This window comes from Pieris rapae, chromosome 2, assembly GCF_905147795.1.
Source record: "Pieris rapae chromosome 2, ilPieRapa1.1, whole genome shotgun sequence".
Taxonomy (NCBI): domain Eukaryota; kingdom Metazoa; phylum Arthropoda; class Insecta; order Lepidoptera; family Pieridae; genus Pieris; species Pieris rapae.
Window position 1 is genome coordinate 9,166,804 of NC_059510.1, and position 27,537 is coordinate 9,194,340.

The window sequence follows — 27,537 nt, forward strand, 5'->3', positions numbered from 1 at the left end:
GGAAATAATATTGATAGATTGATTTTGTTTTGATTGAAGTCGCGATATATTTGTTGGTTGCTCCAAAATAAAATTTAGAGATTGAATTGATCGTAATATGCCAAAAACGCAAGCCACGGGCAGAAACTAGTTCATAATGCTTGTTTTTTTAACTTAAGGAAATATCAACCTAACAAACCGGTCAGTGCCATGGTGTAATTTATTAAACTTGTTGATATTTCATTGCTAATAAACTATTTTTAATAAGTACTAAATTTAAAAAAAAACGTGGTAACAGCCAAATTCTTATGACATTATCTGTCTCTGTATAATTACGACTCTACATCATTTTCATTTAACTCAAATTAAAATAGATTAAAGCTACTTACTAAAGTATCATTTGATTTATGAGATGTTTTCATGTATTTGACAGCCCTACAAAACAGTTTAAAATGTATATTTCGCAATATGTTTACGCGCCGTCCGCTGCCAAACCGAAGAATTCCAGCGTATAGTGGCGTTGCAAAAGCGACATCCCACTGGCCCTGGGCCGTGGGAAAATGGGACGGTTAAAATTAGAAGGAAAAATGTTATAACTAATTTAAAATGTCGTCAACAGAAAGATAAAAAATAACAATAATATTACACGAATACAAGTACAGTACTTTCGATACAGGAAAAAGTAATTTATCTATGATTACTTACGTATTTTCCTTAAGATAAGAGTGTGATTCATTTATGAAATAGAAAATATCAATAAAATTATTAATTTACGGAGAACAGTAAAAGCGTTTTAAAACCATAACCAAACCAAGCATTATTTAAACAACATGTCCTTTTCTGACATGTCATATAAACCCCCTAAAACTCGCAAACAAAGAATAAAACCAACACAAATAGAAACATAATCAGTTATCAATTGGTAGATAATTAGTAGTATCGTTCCGGCCTGATTCCGGAGTCAGGGCCGATTGGAGCAACTTGCTGGAAATCGAACCTTGACCCTCCAAATATACTATGAACAAAGTGTACCAGACTTCTTGCACCCTAATTCATACAAAACGTAACATTAGACATCATTTTTATATTTATTGATTTTTTTTAAGTCTACTTTCATTGTACCTTAATATAAGCGGTTGCATTTAAATTGAACCGCAATAAAACTTAGAAACTCGTAAAACGATCTAATTGCGATTCTTCATTCTCATGTAGCTCTTATTTCTTATAAGAATATCTAACTTGTTACAGCTCCCGTATGTCAGTTGTCTAGTTACTTTTTATATATGACAGTAAAACTATCAAGATTTAAACTAAATCATTTTTATAATTGATAAAAGACATCATATGGTTAATTTCATATCTAAATGTATTTATTAATATTGCTTTCGTTGTTAACATAAAAGAATGACGTAATAGTTTAAAACTATATACTATTGAACAATGTCAGTTGCCAGAATATTCGTCCAATCAAAGCATCCCGGACTGCAACAGGAAATCACTATAAAGATGAACGGAAGGCGAAAATGCCCAACATCACGCAATCTGAGCGGCTGGCTACCATTTACTATATTTAAACTGCTAATAAAATCCTCTTCCTTTGCGTTTTATATTTTTGTTGGAAGAGAAATCTTATCTAAGTGAGAAACTTCCCGCACAGTGACCGCAAAAATAATATCCTAGTAGTACTTACTGTGAACACCAGGAAACGAAACTACTTACGAAATACATGGTTTGAATTTTTGTGAATATATTCGACAAATAGTTGTCTAAATTAGGTAAATTAGGTATATAAACGGTTAAAAAGTAATACGCTCATTATTTATATATGTCATAATTTATATCAGTCACACAAAAGGAAGCACCAACTCATATTTAAACATTACATCCAGTAAATATTAATAAAACCAACTCTAAGTAAAACTTAAGCATTAATAAAGAAACAAATCGAAAGCGTCATGATTGATCCAAGATGGCGATTTGCAAGGAAGTGCAGGAATTCGTTGTTTAGGACGCGCGGGGAGTGCGGGCCGGGGGGGAACTATGACCTTCGCGCGTTGATGCAATGTCGCCGTGTCATTGACCACAGCGCAGCGCAAACAGTTGCAACCCCCCCTCCCGCACCCTGAGACAACTCCCCCGCACCCGTTTCGATCCCCCCGCTTGCACTTTCAATTCAGTCTATACGAATTTCCATGTTTTTAAATATATTGTTACAATATTTCACTACATTTCGTAGGTAGTTTGAAGGAAATATGATAACAGTTGTTAAAATTTTAAATTGTTATCTTCTGAATATATTAATGTAGAGAAATAACAATATGTCAAACCAAAAATTGGTTGTAAACACAGTCGGGTTCTAATAACTTTAAACTATGTAACAATCTTTAGCCGAAACTACTTATGATAACCTCATCTTGACGTATTGTGCCTGACCTCGGCGATTTACTGTACGTTAAAAGGTGACATTTTCTAGTTACATGTGTTTACGTAAGCGGGGTGTACGAACTCGGCAAAATCACCTTCGACGTCCCAATATGCAGGTTGAGGTCATATCGACAATAAAAGTAGTTTTCGATAACCGAAGTCGACAAACAAGATACGTCGCAGCGGAAAAATTGCGATTATACGCTTGTTTTTATTACTACACACATATTACTATACAATACACTTTTTATTTTTCTTTTTGTATTTTTACTAGTTTAAACATGAATGAGTAATTTGTACTATTTGATAGGACAACATTTTCATAATTGAAGCATTTTCAATAGGGTTGTTTCACGGCGAAATCATTTGCATAGTAAGATCTACAAAATTTGTTGTCTCTTAAAAGTATGATATTATTGCATTTTAAATTATATATTCTTAATTAAGATGAAAGTAGATGTTAATTAAGCTGTTGTTTATTGAGTCAATATCAGTTGCGCAATTGTAGAAAAATAGCCGGCACTTGTATCTTCCTGAACCTGGCCTCGATCCTGACCTTCCACAATATCGAGCGGCCTAAATACAGCGCAAACAAGCGTGCCTCACTTCGATAAGTGCATCCGGCCAGTGCTGCATAGGGCTGGTGGTACGTGACACATAGGAAACAAAAATTAAAAAAAAGGAATTAGAATCTGTGAATTTAGAATTTTGTTTTTAAATTAAGAACATTCTTTACATTAAAATAACGCCATCCTATTACAAATTTAGAAGTTCACTGTCTATGTCTAAAATCAAGTTTCTATTGCGAAACACAGGGCGTTTTCACGGGGAAAAAAAATTAATGAAACACGCCATTTTTACACCGTGTTAGTAGCGGCCACATATCAATATTTTTTACCAAGTAGTCTTAAACTTTTCACTGACATCCCTATATTTGCATTTAGTATAAAAGTTTAGGCCGATAGCTTTATCAGGGGTTATCAGTTCTGTGGACACCTATGCCATGTTCCCGCTTAAATGAAAGTTATCTCTTATAAGTTCATTGCTACGGGATATTGTGAAAACAATTTTTCTTATGCAATTAATTTTTATCAAATTGCATTTATGTATTTAATAACAATCGAAAACATTAATTAATATAGTCACGTTTTAACGCCACCTAGTGATTGATATATAAATATTCACCCGTAAAGAAGACGTCATAGTGAATAAAATAAAAATTTATCTTATTTTATGGGACACATCTTAACTAATTCCAACACCTATAAAACTTTATTAATAAATTTTGCGGACACTATATTTACGAGAAAGACGGTTTAAAATTCAGCAAAATATCGTTCATGAGAAAACCAAGAATGTACATACAATTCAATATTAGATAAAAACTGTTTCATATTATCACGTTCTGTGCATTTGCGTTGGATAATAATGACATAGATAAGTAGCGACTTCCTATTTAGATAATGAGTGACGAATGTGACACACGAAAAATTGGTATTTCGCGCGCTGTCGTTTCAACATTTTGAATTTAGAATGACTTTTCAAGCTGAAAATTGACAACAACTAAGATGACGGATGGCGTAATTCTGATATGATTAATGTTAAAACGGGAATGATATACATTCAAACATACTTCCCATACTCGTTTAGATTAATTTTGTTTCAAAAGTTTGGTGAAGTTCTTCGAGTATTTATATACTTATTCCAATGCAAAATCGAGCGTTATATATTTTTAAATAGAGTTTAATAGGCGCCCTATGTGTGTAATTTCAATTAAACTTTTCTTTAAATATAATAAATAATGCATTAGTCATCTGTCATACACTTTAAGCATACCACAATATACAAAATTAGATAAATAATATTACAAAAATATAAAATAATGACCGTGTTTAAAACATATTTTCATACATTTGACGGATTAATGTTGAACTAATGTTTATCTGCATTTGAGAAATAACAATATATTAAATAAATTAAATCAACAGTGAACAGGAAACACGGTGAATCAATAGATCGATCTATAGATGACGTCATTTGACAATAGAATGACGTTATACTTGCAATAATCGCATTCATGTAAATGCATAAATATTATGGTATTTCCATACCATAAGAGAAGAAATCGATATGTATTCTCTTGAATTTTAAGAATATAAACAGTTTTAAAACTACGAATTAGTAATAAGGTGCTGATAATAAACTCAAGAAAGAAACAAGGTAGAACAGTATGGTTTTCCCTTATAATAGGAAAAAGTAGTCGGAAAATAAAAACCCATAAGGAAGGATAAAAGACTAGTACAATATATTATAATAAATTACATTTTTTATATGTAATATAAATATTTTTTTAATCACTAAATCACATCAATCATATAGTGACATGTGCAGCAGTGTTGGCCTACGCCCAAACCCAATAACATATCTCAATCCATTTTTAAACATCTGAGATAGACATATTAATCCAAATATTGATAAAATTGTGCGAATAATCAAACGACGGATTGCAATAACCATCTGTCGATACAAGCTCTTCATGGTAGGTCAGATCGGTGTATGTGGATAGACCTTTGTATGTAAATGACAGTTCAACTGTGCTATTATCCTATCTTAAGATTTTAACTTACACCAGTTTTTAAAATAGTTAAAAAGCCATTTGATATGATTTAAACATAGACATGTATATTTTAATATTATTTTTACGGTTTTATTTACTTTATTTGGTTTTTGATTATCAAATATGACAAATGATCATGAAACAGATACAGAAAGCTATAAACCCAAATATAAAAATAATTCATAGATTATTTGTAATCGGATCTAGGTTCAAGGAGGATTCAAACTTTTTGTTCGAATGGAAACGCGGACTGTATATACATACAAATTGGCCCCAAAGTCAACATCATAAAACTTACACTGATTTTGCTAACACAAAGCACAGCTTAAGGGTTACTTTCAATATCTCCCTCTCAAAGAAAACTTTTAACAAGACCCACGGGCCTACATCAACAAGATCTAATCAATATCTCTAGTAAAACTTTTGTTTGGGCTAAATCTGTTTTCCACACAAAATTTCATATTTTAACTCTCGTATGGCTCGTTCTGTTTATTACAGTATTATATAAAAGAAAACCGTATTTTATTTACAATTATAATATGTAGAACGTTGGAATAATAAATATCAGATGTTTACCACTGTTATTAATAACGAAAAATATCTTAAGAAACATTAAAAGTATCATAATTCAAACGTATCAAGCAAATTATAATGTAATAAAACGCTCGCTTCTCGGAATAAAACCGCGGAGCGAAATCTTCGGGATGCGCGGGAGTTGAGGGATGTGGTGTGTGTGTACCTATGTGTGTGTGAAGGTCAACCGGCGGCGTCATTTCCTGGTCATTGCCTGCCTCCGTCTGCACACATAGGCACTGTATGCACTCTTAGAAACACGCACACCGCTTTCCGGTCGCGCAGGAAAACGTTCTATATAACCATTGTGACTTGTCTATGGGAGGATATCAGTGCATAAAAATGCATTGTTTTTGCATGACAATAAACTAGAATCAGACATTATCTGAATTTTAATATGGCTTCAGACATCGTTTCCTTTAGAACAATATGTTTAAAGTGCTTAAACGCTTACGAAGTTGTTTAAAAATTTTTTTCTTATACTGAAATGTAAATCGAAATTTGAAATACCATACAGGAGCAACTTTCGCCTTCATTTCTGGACTACGTATCGTGTTATCAAGTTTTTTTATCACTGGCAATATTTTCTAATAATCACATGTTTCGTAATCCGTGCAAATTTTATCTCTTCCGCCAAGATAGCGTACGCAAAAATATAGAAAATTTTGCGAACAACATACTGTTGCTGCGAGGAACCACGCTAGTTATCTAAAGTTAGTTACTTTTACAGCGATAACAATTTGCGAAAAAGATAATTTTGATGTATACAAAGATATAACTGATACGGAAATCGCATGTTTAGAAATTTGTTACCTACGTACCCACTGAATTTATGAACCAGTTCGATTTAGGCTCCTTCAAAAAAAAGCGTAGGTACTGAATCTCCTGTCTGTGTGGCCCCGGTTCTATAACAATTGTACGTCGGCCATACCATGATTTTGAAGCATAAATTTATATTGAATATAGCTTATTCTATTTTATTTAAGCACGAAGCATTTTCAATCGTTTACCTGGCTTAAAATATTTAGTAATTAGCAAAAATGATGACTTAACAAATTTACCAAGTCAACGACAATTTATTACTATAATGCCAATATCATGTATCCTAACCGCTACTGAGCCGTGTTTGTAAGAGGTCTGTAGGTAACCTATTTCTTACCAGCCCCGGACCGGTTCCCGTAGGCTAAGGCATCCTGCAATAAAACCAATAGGCATTGTTTTAGAGTCCAGTTTGAAGCATTCTCGATAGCTAAGCGTAGGGCTGTCGATCACCGTTATGGTTGCGTGCGAAAATAACTCATCAAAAATGCAGTTTTTTTATGCCTCATGTGGATAATGAAAACACGAAGACGTCCGCAAATACTGTTATATAGCCATGTGCCAAAAAACAAATACACATAACTTAAGCATAGACAAATTTCGCTTGTGTCGAATCAGTCGCACGACCTTAGTGCATTAAGAAAATTTTGTCGTATTGGTCCAAACTTTAAATCCTGTCGTTACGAAATACGAGAAAGTATTGTCTCAAATCCTCGCCAGCTCCCTTGTGACGGGACGTTGTATTAGTAATCTGTTTTTATCTTATCAACAGATAGTAAAATTATATCAATTCATTGGATTCTATAAAAAATATTGGCATTCAGTTTTGCAAGAGTACCTGTTACCTGTTTATGGGTTTCTGTCAACCCTAAGGTTGTCTAGTACCCCGTATGCGCAACCTTGATACTGCAGAACCAGTAGGATGTGTTCGGCTAAATATAGCCTGATATTCCGCTTTTTACTTTTTTGTTACTCTTCCCAGGCTCGAGAGGGATTTTATGGCGTACATGGAAACGGTTCATTAAAATGTAAATAACCGCCAATGAGACGCCTCACTCCGTTAGCGTTTCTTGTTTTCTACCGATAAACACTAATAACATTTAGATATATATTTATTATTTTCCGGCTTAGACAGTCAACAATTCACCAACCTCTTAAGCATCAAGAATATAAAATATTTTTTGTCACATTAGCCAACAAAATCGATATTTGTATCTACAGTTTATTTAGTTAATGGATCATATTGTTTTATTATAATAGATACTCTTACTCAGTATGTTCTATAATTGACCAGTGTTACCTGGAATGTAGGCTATCGCTCTATTTTGGTAAAATAGTACATCTGACGCCTAGAAAAACTTGACTATGTAAGTAGTTCACTCATTCGTTCGCAATTAACACGCAAGCTACTGAGCAACCTAGTTTTGTTATTTCTGAATTTCATGCCGTAAACCGATTTACTATTTTTTTCTGTTTTGAGAATAAAGCTCAATTATTAGGTAAAATTATAAATACGATCCACACTTTATCCTTATCGTGAAAATACAAAAAATATATCTTATATATAGATATCTTCGTTTCAATTGAATGTTACCATTTTCAATGTTTTTTTAGAATACCAAATAACTCATAAAATATTACGTGTCGATCGTCTGATAGCGTATATCAATTGTTTTTAGGCTGTTTGACTAAATTACGATTATTTAGAGAACTGTCACTGTTAGATTTTTTTATTTCTATAGTCATAGATAACAAATACTTGAATTAAAGTCATAGATTAAGCATACACCATTGTTATTTGATGAGCGCGCACACGTGTCAATGAGGTGAATGACCGATGATAAGTCGCGCAAAAATGTGCGACTTAGATAATATTAGAAAGAATATGGCGGATTGTGGACGCTTGTATGACGTCTCGTGTTTACGACGCGGATACTAAAAATACTATATCTTTGTGTTACATAACTACTCTTCAATAACAATTAAAATAATTTATATTTAGGAGAAATATGACAAATACAGCACGTGGCAAAAATAACGGCTTTTACTCACTCATAAACGATCTCTGGGGTGTTTTTCTTAGAAAATAGAAAATTTATATCGTCTTTATTCCGCGATTCAGAAATATAACTTTATAACATGATATTATATTTGTATTCCTGTAGTCCGTTTATTTTCATCTACGAAAATGTTTTTAGGTCGGAAGTGTGAGCTCGAGTTTTATTATATTTCTCCGAATTTTTTGGTAGACAACTGTTGTAAAACAACTTACTATTTGAGCGCCCATCGGATAAATTTTGTTCGATTGTTTCATTCTGAATGTACTGTCAAACTTCTCAGAATTTCCAAAAAATAACAAAACTTTGTCCGCGTATCAATTATTAATTACCATACAAACCAATGCTAACACCAAACAGGTAATGTCTTGGCCAAAATGGACACCCAATACTCACTGTACACTATACGGCTCCCGTATTGTACATCCCATGCCTGTCTGTACCAGCTCTTATGGCCATTCTAGCAATCAAAGACGGTTAGACGGAAAGATGTTGTAGCTCTGTAGTTTTTGTTCGATTGACTATATATTATTTGTTGCTCGTAAGTGTTTGTCAACAACTGTTTGCGTGTTATCTATTAAATAAAATCAGTGTTTAAGGTGCTACCGACAATCATAAAGTTAAATTGTAGAAAAATAAGAGTGATAAGCGTTAGCCGGTTAGATAGCGAGTATTAGATTGCGTCAAACGCTCGCCTTGACCCCAATAGCCGGCGAGCCGAGCCACGTTTTCCTCTATACATGTCACAGTTTCACTTTCAAAATTACACGCATTGTATAGCCAAGTTTCAGCTAAGCTAATGTTTTTGATACATCTATACAACGAAAATTACATATTACGTTTAGCCGTCATGCCTGCCTTAACTATAATAAACCTCATTTAAAGTTCTAGAAAGAAAAACGAGGGAGACTCTAAAAATTATAAATAATGTCAATTATACTTTTTTTTAGTTTAGAGTAAGATTTTTCAGTTGTATCGAATTGATCGAAACAATGAAACAAAATGAAATTATTTCCGCTACACATTGTATTGTTACAATAGATTGTTATTAAACATTCGCTAGACATCTCGCTGTGTGAAGTCTAGATCAATTAGTTTTGTTATTTTAGTTTTAATCAACATTGATACGGTGATTACATCCTGAAAATAGGTTTAGGTAATTTAAATAAATTAAATAAAATTCACCGAAATATAAAATTTAAAATATTAATCATTTAAAAATAAAAGTTAGGTACTTTTTAATCTGTGACAGTAAATATTGGAAATTTGAACTAGGCCTCTTCTAATCTCATCTTTAAAAAAAAGGAAATTTGAAATTGGAATACAAATTTAATTTGTTTCTATTATTATATTCCACCACACAAACATCCATAGAGATTAAAACAAATCTTATAAAAAGTTAACTTCGCAGCTATTACAAAATAATTAAATAAAGTACTTCCTTTCAAATGAGCGTCATAACTAACCCACTTTATATAATTACATTTTATTGGTAGTCAATATCGCTCTGCACTTCCTTTCTAGATACATTCTGTTTACCACTCGGAGATAAAACATATCTTTTTAAATTGAAATAAACTACATGATCCAGAAATCTTTAATATTTAGTTATGATAATAATCTATACAATGTGAAAGTTGACTAATTATTATTAGAGCTTCGAAATTGTATTTTCCTGTACATGAACATCAATATACGAAATAATAAATATAAATAAATTAAAAACCTTTTATTAATTATCGTTTCCCTTAATTCCAGTGTCAGTGGGTGAGCGAGACCCTTACGGCTACGGGTATGGAGGCGGGGGAGGGGGGCACCACTTTGCCGCACCAGCGCCGCCCCCCCTCCCTCATGATGACCTCCCCTATTCCGTCTTCGACTTCGGGGACTATCAGCGGCACCACCATCACAATAAACTCAAGCCCAAGAAGAGGCCACGACCCGATGGGCCACCCACGCCCGGAGTCAAACGCAAGAGCCGCGAGGGATCCACAACTTATCTTTGGGAGTTCCTTTTGAAACTCCTCCAGGACAGGGAGTACTGCCCGCGGTACATCAAGTGGACGAACCGCGAGAAAGGCGTGTTTAAACTCGTGGACTCGAAGGCGGTGTCTCGGCTGTGGGGTCTCCACAAGAACAAGCCAGATATGAACTACGAGACCATGGGCCGCGCCCTGCGTTACTACTACCAGCGCGGGATACTCGCGAAGGTCGACGGGCAAAGGCTGGTGTATCAGTTCGTCGATGTGCCCAAAGATATCGTCGAGATAGATTGCTCGCTCGCGTAAGTGCAAGAATCTCTGCTAACGGACATTACAAGTTATTTTCGCTCTTAAATTTTCACTTAGTAAATTATATGTATTTCTCTATGCATTACGATCGCTTCTAACTCTATCCAGATCGAATATGTATTGAATATTTACATTGAAGAGACGAAATTAATTGCTCAAACGTTTATATATCTATTTTTAGGGGAATTTCAGAAAGGAACACTTAAATTTGCTAGATGTTTATGGTATGAAGTGAATTTTGTAAAATGTTGAAACGAATTTTTAAAGTTTGTATTGATGTTTGTATATTGTACGTATATCGTCGCCTCCGACATAACTTCCTACCTCAAAACTACGCAAAACACATATTAATATGATTATACAATTTATTCGAAACAGTTTACAATATGCAATAAGTATATAGTCTAAATAAGAGTTTTATTAAATAAATATTTACGCAACAAAATGTTTATATTATAGTGAAATTGACATATTTTCCTTCAGAAGTTAATTATGTATTTCTTTGGTGCTTTATAGCCATTGCAAGTTCTTGTTACAAACTAAAGACCACACTATATTATTATATCGATTATGTAAATCTATATCTATATCTAGCTGTTGTTCCTTTGTTGTAGCCCGACCTTAATAACTGCGAATGCACCTTGATTAAAAATGTAGGTAACCTAAATCTTCGACCTCTGTGTCAAAAGCTTGACGAAATACAGAGACGGAAGTCTAATGTCACAGATAATTAAAAAACTATATTCTAGTACTCATCAAGTGCATTCCGCAGTTATTTTTGGTTTTAAGGTTGTCCGACAGATTTCCACAAAAGGTCCGACGCCGACAAAACCGAATTTTTCAATTGATATTATTTAGTTGTTTATACAAATTCCACGTGAATTATACGAATGTAAGTACTGAAACCTACTGCCAACTTTCTGTTAGTAACGAATAGTTTAAGTGATTTGTGCGTTAATTTGTCTTAATTATTACAAATTAATGTTTACTTGTAAGCTGTTTTAGAACACGATCTAGATTATTTGTTTTATTTAAATTTATTTTAGTAAGCTGTTGGACGGGGCTCTCGAATTATTTTGTGACATATCAATGAACATCGCATTTCACCGCATATCCAAGTAATCCGTTACAAACAACACAGCGCTAGTTCGAGACCCCATTTTTGTTACCTGAATAAATAATAATAATAATTACGATTTGTGGTCCAATGTAATTGAAACATAATACTTTTAGATAGAGATCGGTTAAGCTGTAGTCTAGTACGCGTTGAGATACATCAAATGATGCACAGACAGGTTATAGTGCCACAAACATATCTGATCCGGTTGTCGTAACATGAGCGTATTGTGTCACCCAAACTGAAAGTAACTTAAAAGCACGCTGCCTTCACCGGATTGGATCTGATTGCGGTGCCCTGTGTAACAGACGTACAATATTGTATAGTTTTACTTGTCTATGGATAGAGGGAGGTAAGTTAAGTGACGTACGTCCGAGCTGGAACACGGGCAGTCCTCGCCTCCTTTCCTCAACTACCGATTGTTATGCGATATTTTCTATATTATTAAAGTTAACATATATCAATAATTTATTAGCAGTTAAGTATATATGAAATGGGACAGGCCGAGGACTGCTCGTTCCCCAGTAAATAAGGGTAGCGAAGCCTTAATGAAACGAAACGTAAAGAAAATGGGTGCTAAGTGAAAGTGTGGAACCGTCAGAAAGCAGACTCATACTATAAAACAGCTTCTACTTAATATTTTGTTGTCCGCCCCGTACCCAGTGTAAACAGTACTTTTGATTGTAAAGGATCTCAATGGTTTGAACAAATCCAGTGCCCGTTTCTTGTGATTACGATTTAATATTTACGTAAAAAGTGGACATTTTATTCGTATTTGACATAGTTAGGCGAAATTCTCGAAAGGACTATCGAAATTATTTTCTTGCTTTTGTAAATATAATATAGGTTAACTTATTTATTTTGTCTCACGCCATTTGGACCCGATCTGCGCAGTCGCTGTAAAAGTCGTTATTTAATCATTTTTCAAATTCTATTTAAATTCAAATAGTGTAAGTTTGAATCTACAAATATTTACATTAAAAATAATATAATGCCACTGCGCTGATCATATTCAAACGTGATACATTGTCTTTCCTTTTTTAGGAAATTTCGTTCTATAGGTTACAAATTTTATTGTAAAATTTTTAATTATATAATAAATAAATATAATAGTAGGTAATGAATGGACCAGGCGATGGCAGGGAGCGCTCTCAGAATTTATAATTCGGCTAGTGTTGAAGAGTTACCGGTAGTAGGCAAAATGTCAGAGCGACATTTAAAATTATGCTCGTATAAAATAATTTTAGTCGAATTGATGTTGTTAACGAATCAAAGTTTCTAATAATTAATGTACTTAAAACTTTCAATGTAAATTAATGGCACTTCAAAAAGATATTGTTAAAATTATTTTAATGGAGACTAGTCCTAGTATCATATTTCCTTTAAATTATTTCTATTGTCGAACCGGCAGAGGGCGTTGAGAGGTGCAACATGGCCGCTGGTTTAGTGATGCACATGGAGATTGTATATAGATTATAATGAACGCACACCCTCATGACCCAATCAGTCAGGACTAGCATGAAATTCTTAATGATTAAAAAAGTTGATAAAAATTCAATTTCTCATGCAGCGGTGTCTAAAAATGCAACAAATGTCACAATATTTTGTGTATGTATTAGAGACAGGTAACATTTTTAATCAGATGTATTTTCATGCTAGTGTCTAATGGCATTGTTAGATAGGTGGAAAATTGTGAAAATAATTAGCGTGGAAGCAATCAGAAGGTTAGTGAATTCAGTATAAGGGGGAGGGGGAAATGACCGATGGGTAACTTTTTGTCTACTGTTTCAATAAATAAATGTTATTCGTTGATAATTGTCCAAAATTTAATACGTAACTCGTGAGTGTTGTGTCTCGTTTTTTCTAATTTGTATTCATTTTAATTCTTGTCTTGCATCAAAATTAAGGAGCGGGCCATTCGATACTAGATGGCGTAGTAATCTAAATTAATTTAATTTATTCTGAGAGTTATGTGCGATAGTGATTTTTGTGTTAAATTGCTTTTAGGTTAAAGTCCGTTTATTTTAATTTTAGTTGTATAATTTAACAAAATAATGTATTTCTGCCCCCTAGTTAAGTTATTTTTCTATGTATAGTTAGTTATAAGTGTAAATGATTTAGCACATAAATTTGATGCATGATGATAATGTTAATAAAATATCCACAATAAAATACATCACAATCTTTTATTAAACATTACTACTTCTTAATTAAGATTAAAATTTCAAATCAACTTTTTATACGCAACATACCGAAAGATTGAGAGATAAGAAAAGGATCGATCCTTGAGGCTACGAAAATGAAAATATATTTATTAATGTTGGTACTAACTTTTGTACCCTTACAAACCTTAAAAAAAGACAAAATGTGACGTTTCACTGGAAGAAAGGGTCAGAATGTCTCCATCACTCTCAAATAAATCAGTAACTTTTCCATATATTCAAATACACCTGAGCGACATCTGTAACACAGGGGAGTAATTTAGGACCATTAGAATTTATTTAATGGTAAAATATGACCTACCAAGAGTAGTAATAGAGGCAAAATGTTTGCTGTTCGCGGATGATCTTAAATTTTCTCGGCCGATTAATAGCACGGCAGATTGTCTACTGTTACAGCAGGGTAGTAAATTGGTGCAGGAAAAATCGACAGCAGCTTAATTCTGCAAAATGTGCTGTTATTTCTTTTCGCAAAGCACGGAAACCAATTCTCTAGAATTATTATATTGAGAATCAGCCAATTCCAAGAGTAGCAGATATAAAAGACCTAGGTGTAAAACATAAATAATTTGTAGAAAAGCATACAGGAATTTAGGGATTGGCCAGGCATATGGCAGGTTTTCAAACTTATTAGGAACCACTTGGAATGCTACACTATGATTTGGGCCCCACAAGAAAAAAAATTCTATAATGATGGAGCGTATTTACAATACATTTACATGAGGTTGTTGTCCTACTTTGTTGTTATTTGGGTATGGTAGAATAACAAGTTGCAGTAAAGTTACAGTAAGGATAATGATCCTCTTCCCCCGGACCGCCGATAGGTGTAGACGTGTAGTGGACCCCTTGTAAAAGTTTATTTAAATATTAAATAATAAATTTGGTAACACTAAATTCAAAGAAGAAAATAGGAGCGCATAAAATCACAAGAGGTAACCGGCGTGTGAAGATACCCAACGTGTGAAGACTACGTAGACAGAGAAACGATCCTGCCACCCTGGTACCTGAGATCGGCGACAACAAACCAGCGCCTGCGCAGCGAACAAGAAGTACGGGTAACACACCTAATTATTAACTATTGGTCATACGTGACCTTGAAGGCGACCACTCACCGCTAAGCTCCACCTTTCACAAGCGCCACTGGATAATTACCTAATTAGCGACACCCCTTTCGCTAATTACCTTGTGACTAATTGGCCCGTTGTAAGATACGCATTAGTGGTTACTTTGCTGTGCATTATTCCCTGGTACAATGTCCGCAACACAGTTAAATAAGTCGTTATCTGACAGTAACATAAATGAAGCAGGTATTGAAAGTACACCACCGAATTTTAATTCCATGCGAAATAGTAGGGTCAATAAAAGGTGCAGAGTAGAAAGAGAACAGGAAATGCATACTTCACCCGCTGAACCTTCGGATTTTTCTCAATTTAAATTATACATGAAAGAATTGTTCGCGTCATTTACGAAGACTCAGCAACAAGAACTTAGAGAAATTAATAACAATCTCAAGGAAATGCAATTAACTAACAGTAACATAGAAACATCAATCACGCGTTTGTTTGCTCAACAAGAAGAGTTTCAGAAGAAGATAGAATCACTAGAGGTACAGACTAAGAAAGATAGGGAGTATATTAATATCCTAGAAGATAAAATAGAGGATCTGCAAAGGACAACTCGGAAGACATGTATTGAAATTAAAAATGTGCCAAAGAACGGAAACGAAAATAGAGACGACTTAATTAATATGGTATTGTGTCTCTCAAAATCTGTAAATTTTAATATGAGCCAGCAAGACATAAAAGATATTTACAGAATCCAGAGTAGAAAGTCTGGGGTAAATAACACCCCCATAATTGTCGAACTAGCCTCATCGATTCTTAAAATGGATTTACTTCTGAAAGTCAAGAGCTACAATATTAAAAATAAAACAAAGATACAGGCTAAACATCTCGGATTTACCAAAAATGAAGAAACCCCTGTCTTTATATCGGAACAGTTAACATCAAAAGGAGCCCGACTATTTTTCCTGGCCCGAGACCTTACAAAATCAAAAGAGTACAAATTCTGCTGGACTAAACATGGCCGAGTCTTCGTCAAGAAAGATGAAAATTCTCGGGTTATCCTCATTAACAGCGAAGCCCAGGTACACCTTTTGCTACAGGAAACGTGACTATACTGTGAAACTTCTTTTTATTTCTTACTATTCTTATCGCTTATTTTTTGTGCATGTATTAGTATTAAGAAAATAATTATTAGTCTATTCATACTTAAAGTTTTAGCATTTATAATTAACCTACATTGTTTTGATAAACCAAGTAACAGTAGTTCAAAAAGTTGTAATCTACGGTATCTAAAAGTATTATTCAGTGTAAAATCCCTTTTTTACGGACATACATACACACTTAAACACACATACACAAAATCATACACACTCTTACACAATAAGTTTAACTGTCTCAATAGCACTATATGTACTCTCAAAACGTCGTTATCCTGCAACGGTACTTACATGCAATTATTCAATAGAGTAAAGGGCAAGCTACGCCATTCTGCACGCGTAACTGAATATGGATAATCATTTAAACACCTTATGGGAACTAGATAATACAGAAATTAGTAACTCAAAAATAATTGACATCGAAGAATTTAGTAACTACGTTGAGCAAAATAATTTCACTGTCTTGACACAAAATATTAGAAGTATTTACAGTAATTTTGACGACCTTCAGGTAAATTTACAGCAAATGAATCATGATGTGGATGTAATGATCCTTACAGAGTGCAGACTAAATAATAGTAAACGCTTACCACTCCTCCGTAATTACTCTTCATATCATACTACAAATCAGCTCAATCAAAATGATGGCGTTGTAGCATACATAAAAAACAACCATCTCTGTCGGGTAACAGAAGTTTCACTCTCGCACGCCTCGGCTATACAGCTAATTATCGCCGAATACGTTATTATAGGTATATATCGTTCCCCATCACACGCCTGTGCAGATAATTTCATAACTTCCCTAAATAGTTATCTCGATACTATTACTACACCTAAAAATATTATAATAACTGGGGATATAAACATCAACCTAATAGGTAGAGAGTCTGAATCCTTACAACAGCGTCACAATAGATTAAATTATTTAAACATGCTGGCAGGACATGGGCTGCTTCCCGGGCACTGTCTACCTACTAGAGAGTCGAACTGCCTCGACCATGTTTTTCTGAAATTCGATAAACTTAAGAGCTCTGCTTTTGTGGCTGTCTTGACTACAACTATCACGGACCATGCCATGGTAGTATTAAACCTAGCACAAAAAACTGTAACTAGAAACTGCCATAGGTATTCAACTTCTATTGACTTTGAAAACGCGTGTAAAGACTTATTTAACTCAGACATGTCATTTTTCAATATTTACAATGATCCGGAGACCTTGGCTAATAAATTTATCCATGAAATAAAAACCATATTACTTTGTAACACTAAAACTAAGACAATCTCTAATAGCAAGCGAATTCTTAAACCTTGGATATCACTAGGAGCCCTACGCTGTATTAAACTTCGCAATAAAATGCAACTTAAACTAAAGAAAAATCCTTTTAACGTAATCTTAAAAATAACATTTAGACGCTTTCGTAACTTCTGTTCAAACTTAATTAAAAAACTTAAACGACAATTTCATAAAACTCAAATAGCTAACTCAGTTAAAAATCCTAAACAGCTTTGGATAAAAATTAATGAAGTAACTCAATTTAAAACCCCCAAATCCTCAAATACATGTCTACTGAATATTACTCCGAATCCGCTTGACTCACTAAACCGTATCAACCAATTCTTTGTTAAAATAGGGTCAACTTTAGCTGAGAACATTTTACTTAACTTCGGTAACCCAACAACTACAGACATTTGTTCTCGGGTGTCTTCGTTTGTTCTTCTTGAGACTAGTCCTCGTGAGGTGGATGCTATACTCATGGGTCTCGATTCTGGGAGCGCACCTGGTTGGGATGGTATACCCACAAAGTTTTTGAAAATGTCCAGAGACTTTATTGTCCCGCTCATTAGCCAGCTGGCTAATTCCTGCTTCAAAACAGGAATATTTCCAGCCGTATTTAAGAGATCGTTGATCACGCCTGTGCATAAGAGTGGGGACCTGAACGACGTCAATAACTACCGTCCTATATCCGTACTGCCATGTATCTCTAAAATATTAGAAAAGTTACTGAACAATAGACTGGTCAATTACTTAAATAAATTCAAAATTTTATCCAACACACAGTACGGATTTAGGAAGGGCCTGTCTACACAAGATGCCGTGTCTGCACTTACTAATGACATAATTGATAATGTAGACAGAGGTATTAAATGCGTAACAATATTCTTGGACCTTAAAAAGGCATTTGATACCGTTTCCGTTCCCATTCTTCTGCGCAGGCTGGAAGCCATAGGAATTCGTGATACAGCTCTCTCCCTTTTTAGAAGTTATCTACAAGGTCGAAAACAACAAGTTAAAATTAATAATTTGATAAGTGAAGAAGAAACCGTGGAATATGGCGTCCCGCAGGGAAGCGTGCTTGGCCCGACATTGTTCCTGATATATATAAATGACCTTTGTAATATTCGGAGCAATGGCGGACGGATCTACTCATACGCGGATGATACCGCGATTGTGTACACGGGAGCGACTTGGATGGCTGTGAAATCCGCAGCTGAACTAGGTCTGGCTGAAGTAGCTGGCTGGCTTAATACCAACTTACTTTCACTTAATGTTAATAAAACAAATTTTATATGTTTTACTGCGAATCAAAGATCTCAGCCGGGTTACGACTTTGGAGTTAGGATTCATAGGTGTGGTGATCCGATTGCCCAGAATTGTAGCTGTCAGACCATAGAACGTATCAACTCTACCAAATATCTTGGAGTTACAGTGGACCAAAGGTTATCATGGCACTTACACATCGAAACAATTATGGCCCGGGTTAGAAAACTTATTTGGATATTTAAAAACTTACGCTACGTCATGCCCGCGTCATTGCTTAATAAAGTTTATCTAGCCCTGGCTCAATCTATTATAATATACTGCATTCCCGTATGGGGAGGAGCAACTAAAACTAAGTTTTTAGATTTAGAGAGATCTCAAAGGGCCCTTATTAAAGTAATGAACTACAAACCATATAGATACTCTACCGATGACCTTTACAGAAATAGTGGCTTATTGAGCGTTAGAAAATTATACATTTTGCATATCACCCTACGTATGCACAAAACACTTCCATTTAGTCCAGGTAAACTAAAGAAGAGACGTAAAGATATTGTAGCATACGCCCCACGCGTGCACACAGTTTCTGCTCAACGTCAATATACTACACAGGCTGCCTACATCTATAATAAACTGAATCAGAAATTAAATATATATCCGATGTCATTATATAATTGTAAGAATACCGTAACTGGGTGGTTGAAAACTATCACATATGAAGAAACAGAATTAATTTTGACGAGAATCAGATAAACACACACACACACACACACACACGCACGCACGCACACACACACACACACACACACACACGCACACACAAACACACAAACACACACACACACACACAAACACACATGCACGCACTCACACGCACGCACGCAAAGACCGTGCGTTATTATTTGTTTAATTTAGTTAGTTTTTAATTCAAAAATAAATAAATAGAAAAATAATATATTTTGTAACTAAGTTTGTCAAGTCATATTTCAGTTGTTTTGGTCCAAACATTGTAATCTATAATTTAAGGGAAGTTGCGAGGTTGCTCCATCACAAGTATTATTTAACTTACTGGGGCTACCTCAATTTTACATGTATGTTAATGTTTGTAATGTTTGTGATTCAATAAATTGTGATGAAAATTGTGATGAAGGAGGGACCTTACCATCACATTATATTTTTAAAGTCCTTGGAGGTAAGATATATAATGCGGATATGTTGGAGAGACTGGGGCTGCGTGTGCCAAATAACCACTCTCGGCGCGGTAAGCGATCGCAATTGTTGGCAGTGACTCGGGCGCCTACGACGTAACTAAGTAAGAGAAGCACCATTTACGCGTGTCTTGCGCACCCTAAATATTTTTTCTTCTGAGACAGTTGTATTTAGTTGCACACTGGCTGAATTTACAAGAATTGCTTTGTTTATGTTATGTTTTTAGTTCAGTTTTCTATTGTATTAGTATTAAGTTCTTGTAAAAAAATAAGGAAAATAAATAAATAAATCTTAGACTAGACGCTTCATAAAGTTTTATGAAATTTTATAAACAAAGGCCCTAGAAATACGGAAAACCCTTGGAAGATTAATAAGAGAAAATTTATTAAATGGCTCTAGTTTCTGAAGTTTAAGTCTTATTATACTAATACGCCTCGATAAGCGGAAATAGAACGAAGTTGCGAGTGAAAGATCACTAAAAGATATAATACTTCCAAAACGCATTTTTGAACGCATCGAAAATCTCAGTTAAATTTTTTATTCCACATGACCAGAATGACGTGTAGTTGGCTGTTGACGTTAACTTGGGTTGTCTATTATTGTAATATTATTATGTTCTGTGCACGATTGTCTTGACGTGTAATTTCATAATTTTCGATTGTCAGTATAATATTATATGTTCTAATTTTTATTTCTAAGAAAATAATAATGAAAAGAAAAATTAAAGAAAGAGGATAGAGTGAAAATATCTGCAACAATAAATTGTTTTTACTAGGAAGACAAAATGGTGTTAATGACAATGATAGCGCGGGTGGTCGATGGCTTACCTCTAGCAGCAACTATGCAAGAAGATGACCAGGTAGACATTAGTGTAAAAACGTTTGTTTCTGGTGAATTTTCTTTCTGAAGAGATCAAAGTACCTTTATTTCCACAGAATAAGATTTCAATTCGTAGTTGTAAGGGTATTAGACTTTCTTGGTTTCATAATTTTGCGTTACTTTTATCGTCTTTTTATTTAATTTGCTATTCCTGTGCCCCTTAGAAATTCCAGAAATTTAATTTATTCAAAATTAAATTTCTGAAACGATAAAATGCCTCCATATGGGAATGCTTAAATCTTAATTCATGTAATATGGTGGTTTGCAGAGTGGCTGTAATATTTTGGAGTATCAGAACCAGGCCAAAATGCTGTTTAGAAAGTTAAGTCCACAATCACCCACCCGTTGCTCAATAGAAACAGGGCCTTATCTATTTCAGTGAGTCTCCAGCTTTTTTATTGTTTTTTTTTTCATGTTATATTGTTTTCATAAACATTGCATCACAAATGTTATGTATAACATTTATTTTTTGTTAAGTTGTAATAATTGGTAGTTAATTGAATATGTGTGTGTAAAGCCTAAACTGATATTAATAATACTAAATAATGACAATAATTTGTATTTAACTTCATAATAACCTTTAATTCTACATTCCATTTTAACTTTTCAGGATAACTAGTTATGTTACATGTGTTGTACAACTTTTTTAATTTCAGCTATTTGATAGAGAATGAAATCTGTTATCTTGTGCTGTGTGAGAGAAACTACAGCAAGCGTCTTGCCTTTAGTTATTTAGAAGAAATTGCACAAGAGTTCCATTTACAGTACGGAAAGAGGGTTTGTGTTTAGTTAAATTAGGTTCTCATAATAATTTAGTTAGTAGTAATAACACATTCTTATAATTTAAATTACAATTAGTTACTAGGTTATCATATTAGTATTTTCACTATGTGGTGAGTCTTATACTTATGAACAAGCCATTTTTATCCACATCTCTGGTCTAAAACAGTTTTTTAAAAACACTTTTGTATTTGAACAACTTTTAAACTTAATCATTAGCCAAAATCCAAACATATTATTTTAAAATCACTTCAGGTAAACACTGTGACCCGTCCTTACACATTTATTGAGTTCGATACGTGGATGCAGCGCACACGTAAACAATACGCCGAAGGCGGAGCCCGAGCTCGGCGAGCAGCAGGGGGTGCTGCAGCTTCTCAACTTGGTGGTCAGTTAGGAGATGTACAGAGAATTATGATGCAAAACATTGATGATGTCTTGCAGCGAGGAGCAATATTATCAGGTAATCTATTTACTTAAGAAACTTTCATCAATATAAACCCTTTCTATTCTTAATTAAATATCACTATTCAATTAAAAAGGGAAATTGTGTAATGTTTTTTTAAACGCAATGTGCAGTGGCATAGCTATCTTGGGTGGCACCCAGTGCGGCATTTGGTGATGGCACCCAGTGCGGAATTCGGTGATGTCACGCAGTGCAGAAATTGGTAGTGTCACACCATCCAAAGTAAAAAGCAATAAATTTTATATGATAAAGGACATTTATTAAAAGATAGCGAGTATGGGACGGTGAATCCCCCACGCAGCGTCAGGCTCTCTTGCAGAAATCCCCGAATTTACATAGAGCTGAGCTACTGCTAGTGAGGGATCCCAGAAAAGAAACTTTTATGCTAGCAATTTTTTTTGTACATTGTTCGTAAAGTTGAGAGACCGGGTGGGTGTTACCCTAAAAAAGGAGACACCTGGTGCGGGCCGACCCCCTTTACGCCTCTGGCAATGTTTTTGGACTCTTAAGTTAAAAGGTAATTTTATTTACTACACAAATACTTATCAATTTATTTCAATTTCAGAACTAGACACAAAGACACAAAATCTCTCGATGATGTCTCAAAAATATAAGAAAGATGCGACATACCTCAACACCAAATCTATGTTAGTGAAGGCCACTGCTGGTGCTGTGGTGTTGCTGGTGTTTGTCTTGTACTTCTGGATCCTTTAGACTATTTACCCTTTTATAATTCTCGGAATCAAGTATGTCAGTGACATGCCCAGTTATAGTTTTCTTTACTTGGAAAAAAACATTTGCACTGTAAACACTGTAAACATTGTAACTGAACCTTAAAATTACCATGAAGAAACAAATTATAACTGGTTAATTAATTCTAAACAAATTATTTAAGGAAGTATACAGATATTAAAAAGCCGTTTATAAATCTTTCCATTCAAAATTATTATGTAGTAATGTCACTGGCGTAGATGTGGAATATTGTAATATATTTTATTGAAAATCTTCTCACAAGTGACTGGATAAACCATTTTAATCCTTATTACAAGAAATTGCATTCCACAATATGTAACACTTAAATATTATGTCTATCATTTAATTATTCACAATATCTATAAATTTTCATTATTCTCCATCCAATTTGTTTATGGCATATACTTCAATTTATTTTAGAATGTTTCAACAATTCCTGTAAAGTAACATTTAAGTATAACCTATACTTAATTGGATTACTAATTTAGCAATAGATTAACAAGCACAGTGCAAAAATGCAATAATATAATGTAGCTTGATGTTAAAATGTATTGCCAATATATTATTTTTATATGAAGTGGTGAGGGAATGTTGTAAATGTTTATACCTATTATTATTTATTTAAGAAGTATTAAATGTCTTCTTTCAAATGTGTTGTTTTTAGAGTTACATATTATCCTTTTTATTTGGAAATAATAATATAGGCAGGTATTACATAATATACTGTCATCAGCTAGATATGATAATGAAAACTAGGTCTTAAAACAACAAATCATCTTTTTCTGGTAGTTTGATTGAACAATAAATAACATATGCGACTACATATTACAAAGTTTATTCTTCAAATTTATTTGTTACAAATTGTTTGTTGTTTGTTTGATAATTTATTATAGAACTAAGAGAATTTGTTATGTTTACAGCCATTCTTGGATTTATTACCTGAAACATTTTTTAACAAAAATTCATTAAACACATTATTAACCGCAGCTCAAAAAAGAGGGTGTCATAAATTTAACAGAGTTGTCTGTATGTCACTGTTAAACAAATTGATCATAAAGGACTTTCATATATATTTAAAATATGCATGTCAATGAGCCCATACCCTTAATATAACCCATGCTTTGCTCCATAAGCATAACCTATAAACTAATCACATATAACAATCACAACTATTTCATCTCATATCTCTGTATTAATCATAATCTGTAATTTGATTACCTTTAATTTTACCTATAATTTTCTTTCAAGATATTTTCTAATCTCTGTTTAAGAAACCGTCCAGCCTTGTAAAGGTACCTGAAGTTAATATCAAATATATTTATACCTTACATAGACTTACATGTATTACTTCAACTAGTAAAACTGGTTTTTCTATCCACTGCATCATACCAAAAAGCTGAACAGTCATTGGTAATATACTATTTGGTGTGTCATTTTGATACAACATTGATACTAAGAGTTTTGGTGCTTGCAGATTCGTCTCTGCATTTATCTATAAATAAAAAAATTTAAAATTAGATTTTATGTGGTTAAACCAAAATTAGCAGTTTCAAGACTAAATTCCATGGTACACAGTCATTCTTTAAAAAATACCCATCGTAGCCACAGGCGACTATAAATAAAACGAACGGTTAATATAATAAATACCATACGGAAAATTGACTATTCTAGGCTCAGGTTACTCTTTCATTTATTTACAAGATGCCATTATAAGCATTTTTAAACTTACATCGTTTAAATAAAAATGACCATTGATACTTTTTAAAATTCCAACGGTGCGACATTTCCAAGATTTGCAGTTATGACATTCTGCAGTGAAAAGTAATTCATCAACATTCATGTATGTGTACAATTGCTCTGCAATAATAGAAAGATGTTGCGCTTTAGACGATTAGTTAAAAAAACTTAATGTCGTCCGTGAAATTGCAACTACCTACCCACATTTTGCCTATTATCAAAAATGATTTCGTCACTTTGGGTATTACAAGACATTAATTGTTTTGTTAAAATAATTCAGAAAGTAGTAACTAGTGCGTTATTATTTATACTCTCACGAAAAATAAAGAATGTAAATCAGGAGAATTTTTAAAAGATTTATTTTATATTTATTACTAATAGGGCTTGAGACCCACTGACGCCAAACGAATTTTAATGGAAGTGATGAATTGATGATAACGTTTAATGTCTATTCACAGATAAATGTCTATCTAGTATCTATTACTAGGTTATATTCTTATACAGTTGTAAATAAATATCTGTATCATATTGATATAGATATTAAACGTGTTACCAGGCCATAAAATTATTAAAAAAATAAGATTTTAACGTATCGTTCCACATTATTTGTAGCTATCTTCAATTTATTGTAGGTAATACGTTTGATACTATTAGTAACTTTTGTCTGTAATATGATATAATGATGGGATAAGGGATTATGTATAACTTCAAAGAAGCAGCGGTATAATTTAAGGTGACACTTCCGACAATCAGTATATTTGTCTTAATACGACTGTTCAATACAATATTTACATTATTATCTTTGGTTGTAATTTTGTATTGTTGATGTTAGATTACTAATAGAATATTCGTTAACGATCAATTGCTGGAAAAATGCTGCCATCTAAACTGGTAGAACTTCGCCCTAATCGACGATTATTGGATCATGAATTTGAAGGCTACAAGTTAAATCTTAACGCTCTACCACAACACGTCTTAGAACTTACTTCAAATGTAGATAGACTTTTTCCAGGTGAAGTGCAATATTCCTATGTACATGCTAAACTCTTTGCGCTACACAATCATTTAATAGTCGACTATTGGGATCATGCGTTCAACTTTTACTACATTGATAAAAACCAACAAGTTCGAAACACATCGTTTGAAAGCATATCAAACACATTCCAACAAGGTGTAGTTTATGATATACCTGCTCATGAAGAAAGGAAGTCTGGCCATTTTAATTTATGCTTAAATTTTGCTTCTTCTACCTTAGCTGTGATTAGCGATGGTACTGGATACTTACATATAGTAGATACAGGTCTGCGCAATAACCCTGCTACTAAAAAACAGATGTGGTCTACAGCTTTTTCTTGTTTAGCTATTGGATCCGGCACATACTTTGTGATTGTTGACACAAAATTTCAAGCAAACGAAAGTAAAGAAATATTACATTGCTTACTACAGTCTGTAGAACAAAATGATAAACAATTCAATTCAATTCTCTCATGGATAACTTTTGAGAATAATGGGCAAGGCTGGAAGCAGTCAGTTTTAAAGCAGATTCAAGGTAAGGGTATTGTCCATTATTCTGCAATTGAAAGCAATTGTTCAGCAATATATATAGCTTCAGACAACACATTTAAATTTACATTAGATTCAGAAAGAGAAATTGTAGATACCCAAACAGAACAACCAAGGCAAATAATTTATACTTGGTTGCAAACCCCTGATGATGTAACCATTACTTTGCAATTAGAGAATAATTTTGATAAGAATCTCTTGCTTATAAATGTCTCTCCTGTAAGTATAAAGATAACTTATGCTGGAAAAGACTTTGTAAATGGGAAATTGAAAAGTAAAATTGATAGTGAGTTGACAACGTGGAATGTTCAGCAAAACGGACAGGTGGATGTCCTTATTACTAAATCAGATAATATGATGTGGGAAGAGCTAATTGATGGAGGGGACAAAAATGGAGAGCAAATTATGGATGCATCTTTAGTTGAAGAGGCTCATAGACGACTGATGCATTTATGTGCTGAAACAGAAGTAGTTCCTGACCGAACTGTGCAAGGCCTATCCACACAAGAATTAGAGGAATGTGATGCAGCTTCTGAAGAAGATACGGTTTTAGGTAAGCAATACATTTTTTTAACTTTTTTCAAATTTTGTATTCACAACATTCTTCTACTTCTTGAATTGAATATATATCATTCAGATGAATGTGGTGATTAAAATATAACATTTATTATTTTATGATATTGATTTTAAATTGTTAATCTGAATAATGGTTTTATCTTACAATTTCAAAATTGAGAAAGAGTTCTTTTAAATTCAGTATTTGTTTCAGTTCGCTTAGATGCTAGTAACCACACAATTACACATAGAGTTCCTCTTAGTGTCCACCAATTTCTGTTTAATATTAAATTAGAAACGGAAGGAGTCCCAGCCCTATGCCTACGTCACGATGTTGATGCTTGTATTTGGCAACCGTACCCTCACTTAATTAATACAGATATATGGCCAGTGAAACATCAAGGAACACTGATGGCTTTTGGATACATACAATCATCTAAGCAAAATCGAAAATTTGTTACATGTTGTCCTAACTTCTCATATGGTGTTGTTTGTGAAGCCACACGCCATGTATTTATCTATAAGAGTTCTAGTAATGTTGGGTGCCAACTGCGAAAACGGACAGAAGGAGCTATGAAGAATATAAAAGTGGGCCAACAATTTGTTATTAATGTTGAAAGGTATGGTGAAGTGTTAGGTATTAATGCAACTAATGATTATTTGTTTATCTTAACAGAAAGTAAGCTGATTGCTATTGAAATGATGTAATAAACAACTTTATCATTTGCATTACTTCACT

The 27,537-nt window shown here is 33.7% G+C and overlaps 3 protein-coding genes and 1 long non-coding RNA gene across 8 annotated transcripts in view; 3 read left to right on the plus strand and 1 right to left on the minus strand.

The window, feature by feature from the left end:
- Positions 1-14,053, plus strand: part of LOC110991795 (ecdysone-induced protein 74EF) — a 133,558-nt gene extending 119,505 nt beyond the window's left edge. For all 5 annotated transcript variants that reach the window (XM_022257291.2, XM_022257293.2, XM_022257292.2 and 2 more), the window contains one exon: positions 10,228-14,053. In XM_022257291.2, coding sequence (XP_022112983.1) covers positions 10,228-10,757 — 530 coding nt within the window. In that variant the 3' untranslated portion in view covers positions 10,758-14,053. The remainder of the gene's footprint in view (positions 1-10,227) is intronic.
- Positions 14,054-20,655: 6,602 nt separating this feature from the next.
- Positions 20,656-23,593, plus strand: LOC110991827 (vesicle-trafficking protein SEC22b-B). Its single transcript, XM_022257351.2, has 6 exons — positions 20,656-20,725; positions 20,841-20,924; positions 21,213-21,322; positions 21,601-21,721; positions 21,980-22,187; positions 22,756-23,593. The coding sequence occupies exons 2-6, from the start codon at positions 20,850-20,852 to the stop codon at positions 22,902-22,904; spliced, it is 663 nt and encodes a 220-aa protein (XP_022113043.1). The 5' UTR covers positions 20,656-20,725; positions 20,841-20,849; the 3' UTR covers positions 22,905-23,593.
- A 169-nt stretch (positions 23,594-23,762) lies between these two features.
- LOC110991828 lies at positions 23,763-25,126 on the minus strand. The gene is made up of 4 exons (XR_006750748.1): positions 24,881-25,126; positions 24,673-24,800; positions 24,283-24,435; positions 23,763-23,882 (listed from the first exon to the last, which is right to left on the minus strand). It is a non-coding gene; the product is annotated as an uncharacterized LOC110991828 (long non-coding RNA).
- Positions 25,127-25,259: 133 nt separating this feature from the next.
- Positions 25,260-27,527, plus strand: LOC110991817 (nudC domain-containing protein 1). Its single transcript, XM_045631702.1, has 3 exons — positions 25,260-25,413; positions 25,506-26,796; positions 27,013-27,527. Exons 2-3 carry the CDS (start codon positions 25,554-25,556, stop codon positions 27,504-27,506), a joined length of 1,737 nt encoding a protein of 578 aa, XP_045487658.1. The 5' UTR covers positions 25,260-25,413; positions 25,506-25,553; the 3' UTR covers positions 27,507-27,527.
- The last annotated feature ends 10 nt before the right edge of the window (positions 27,528-27,537 follow it).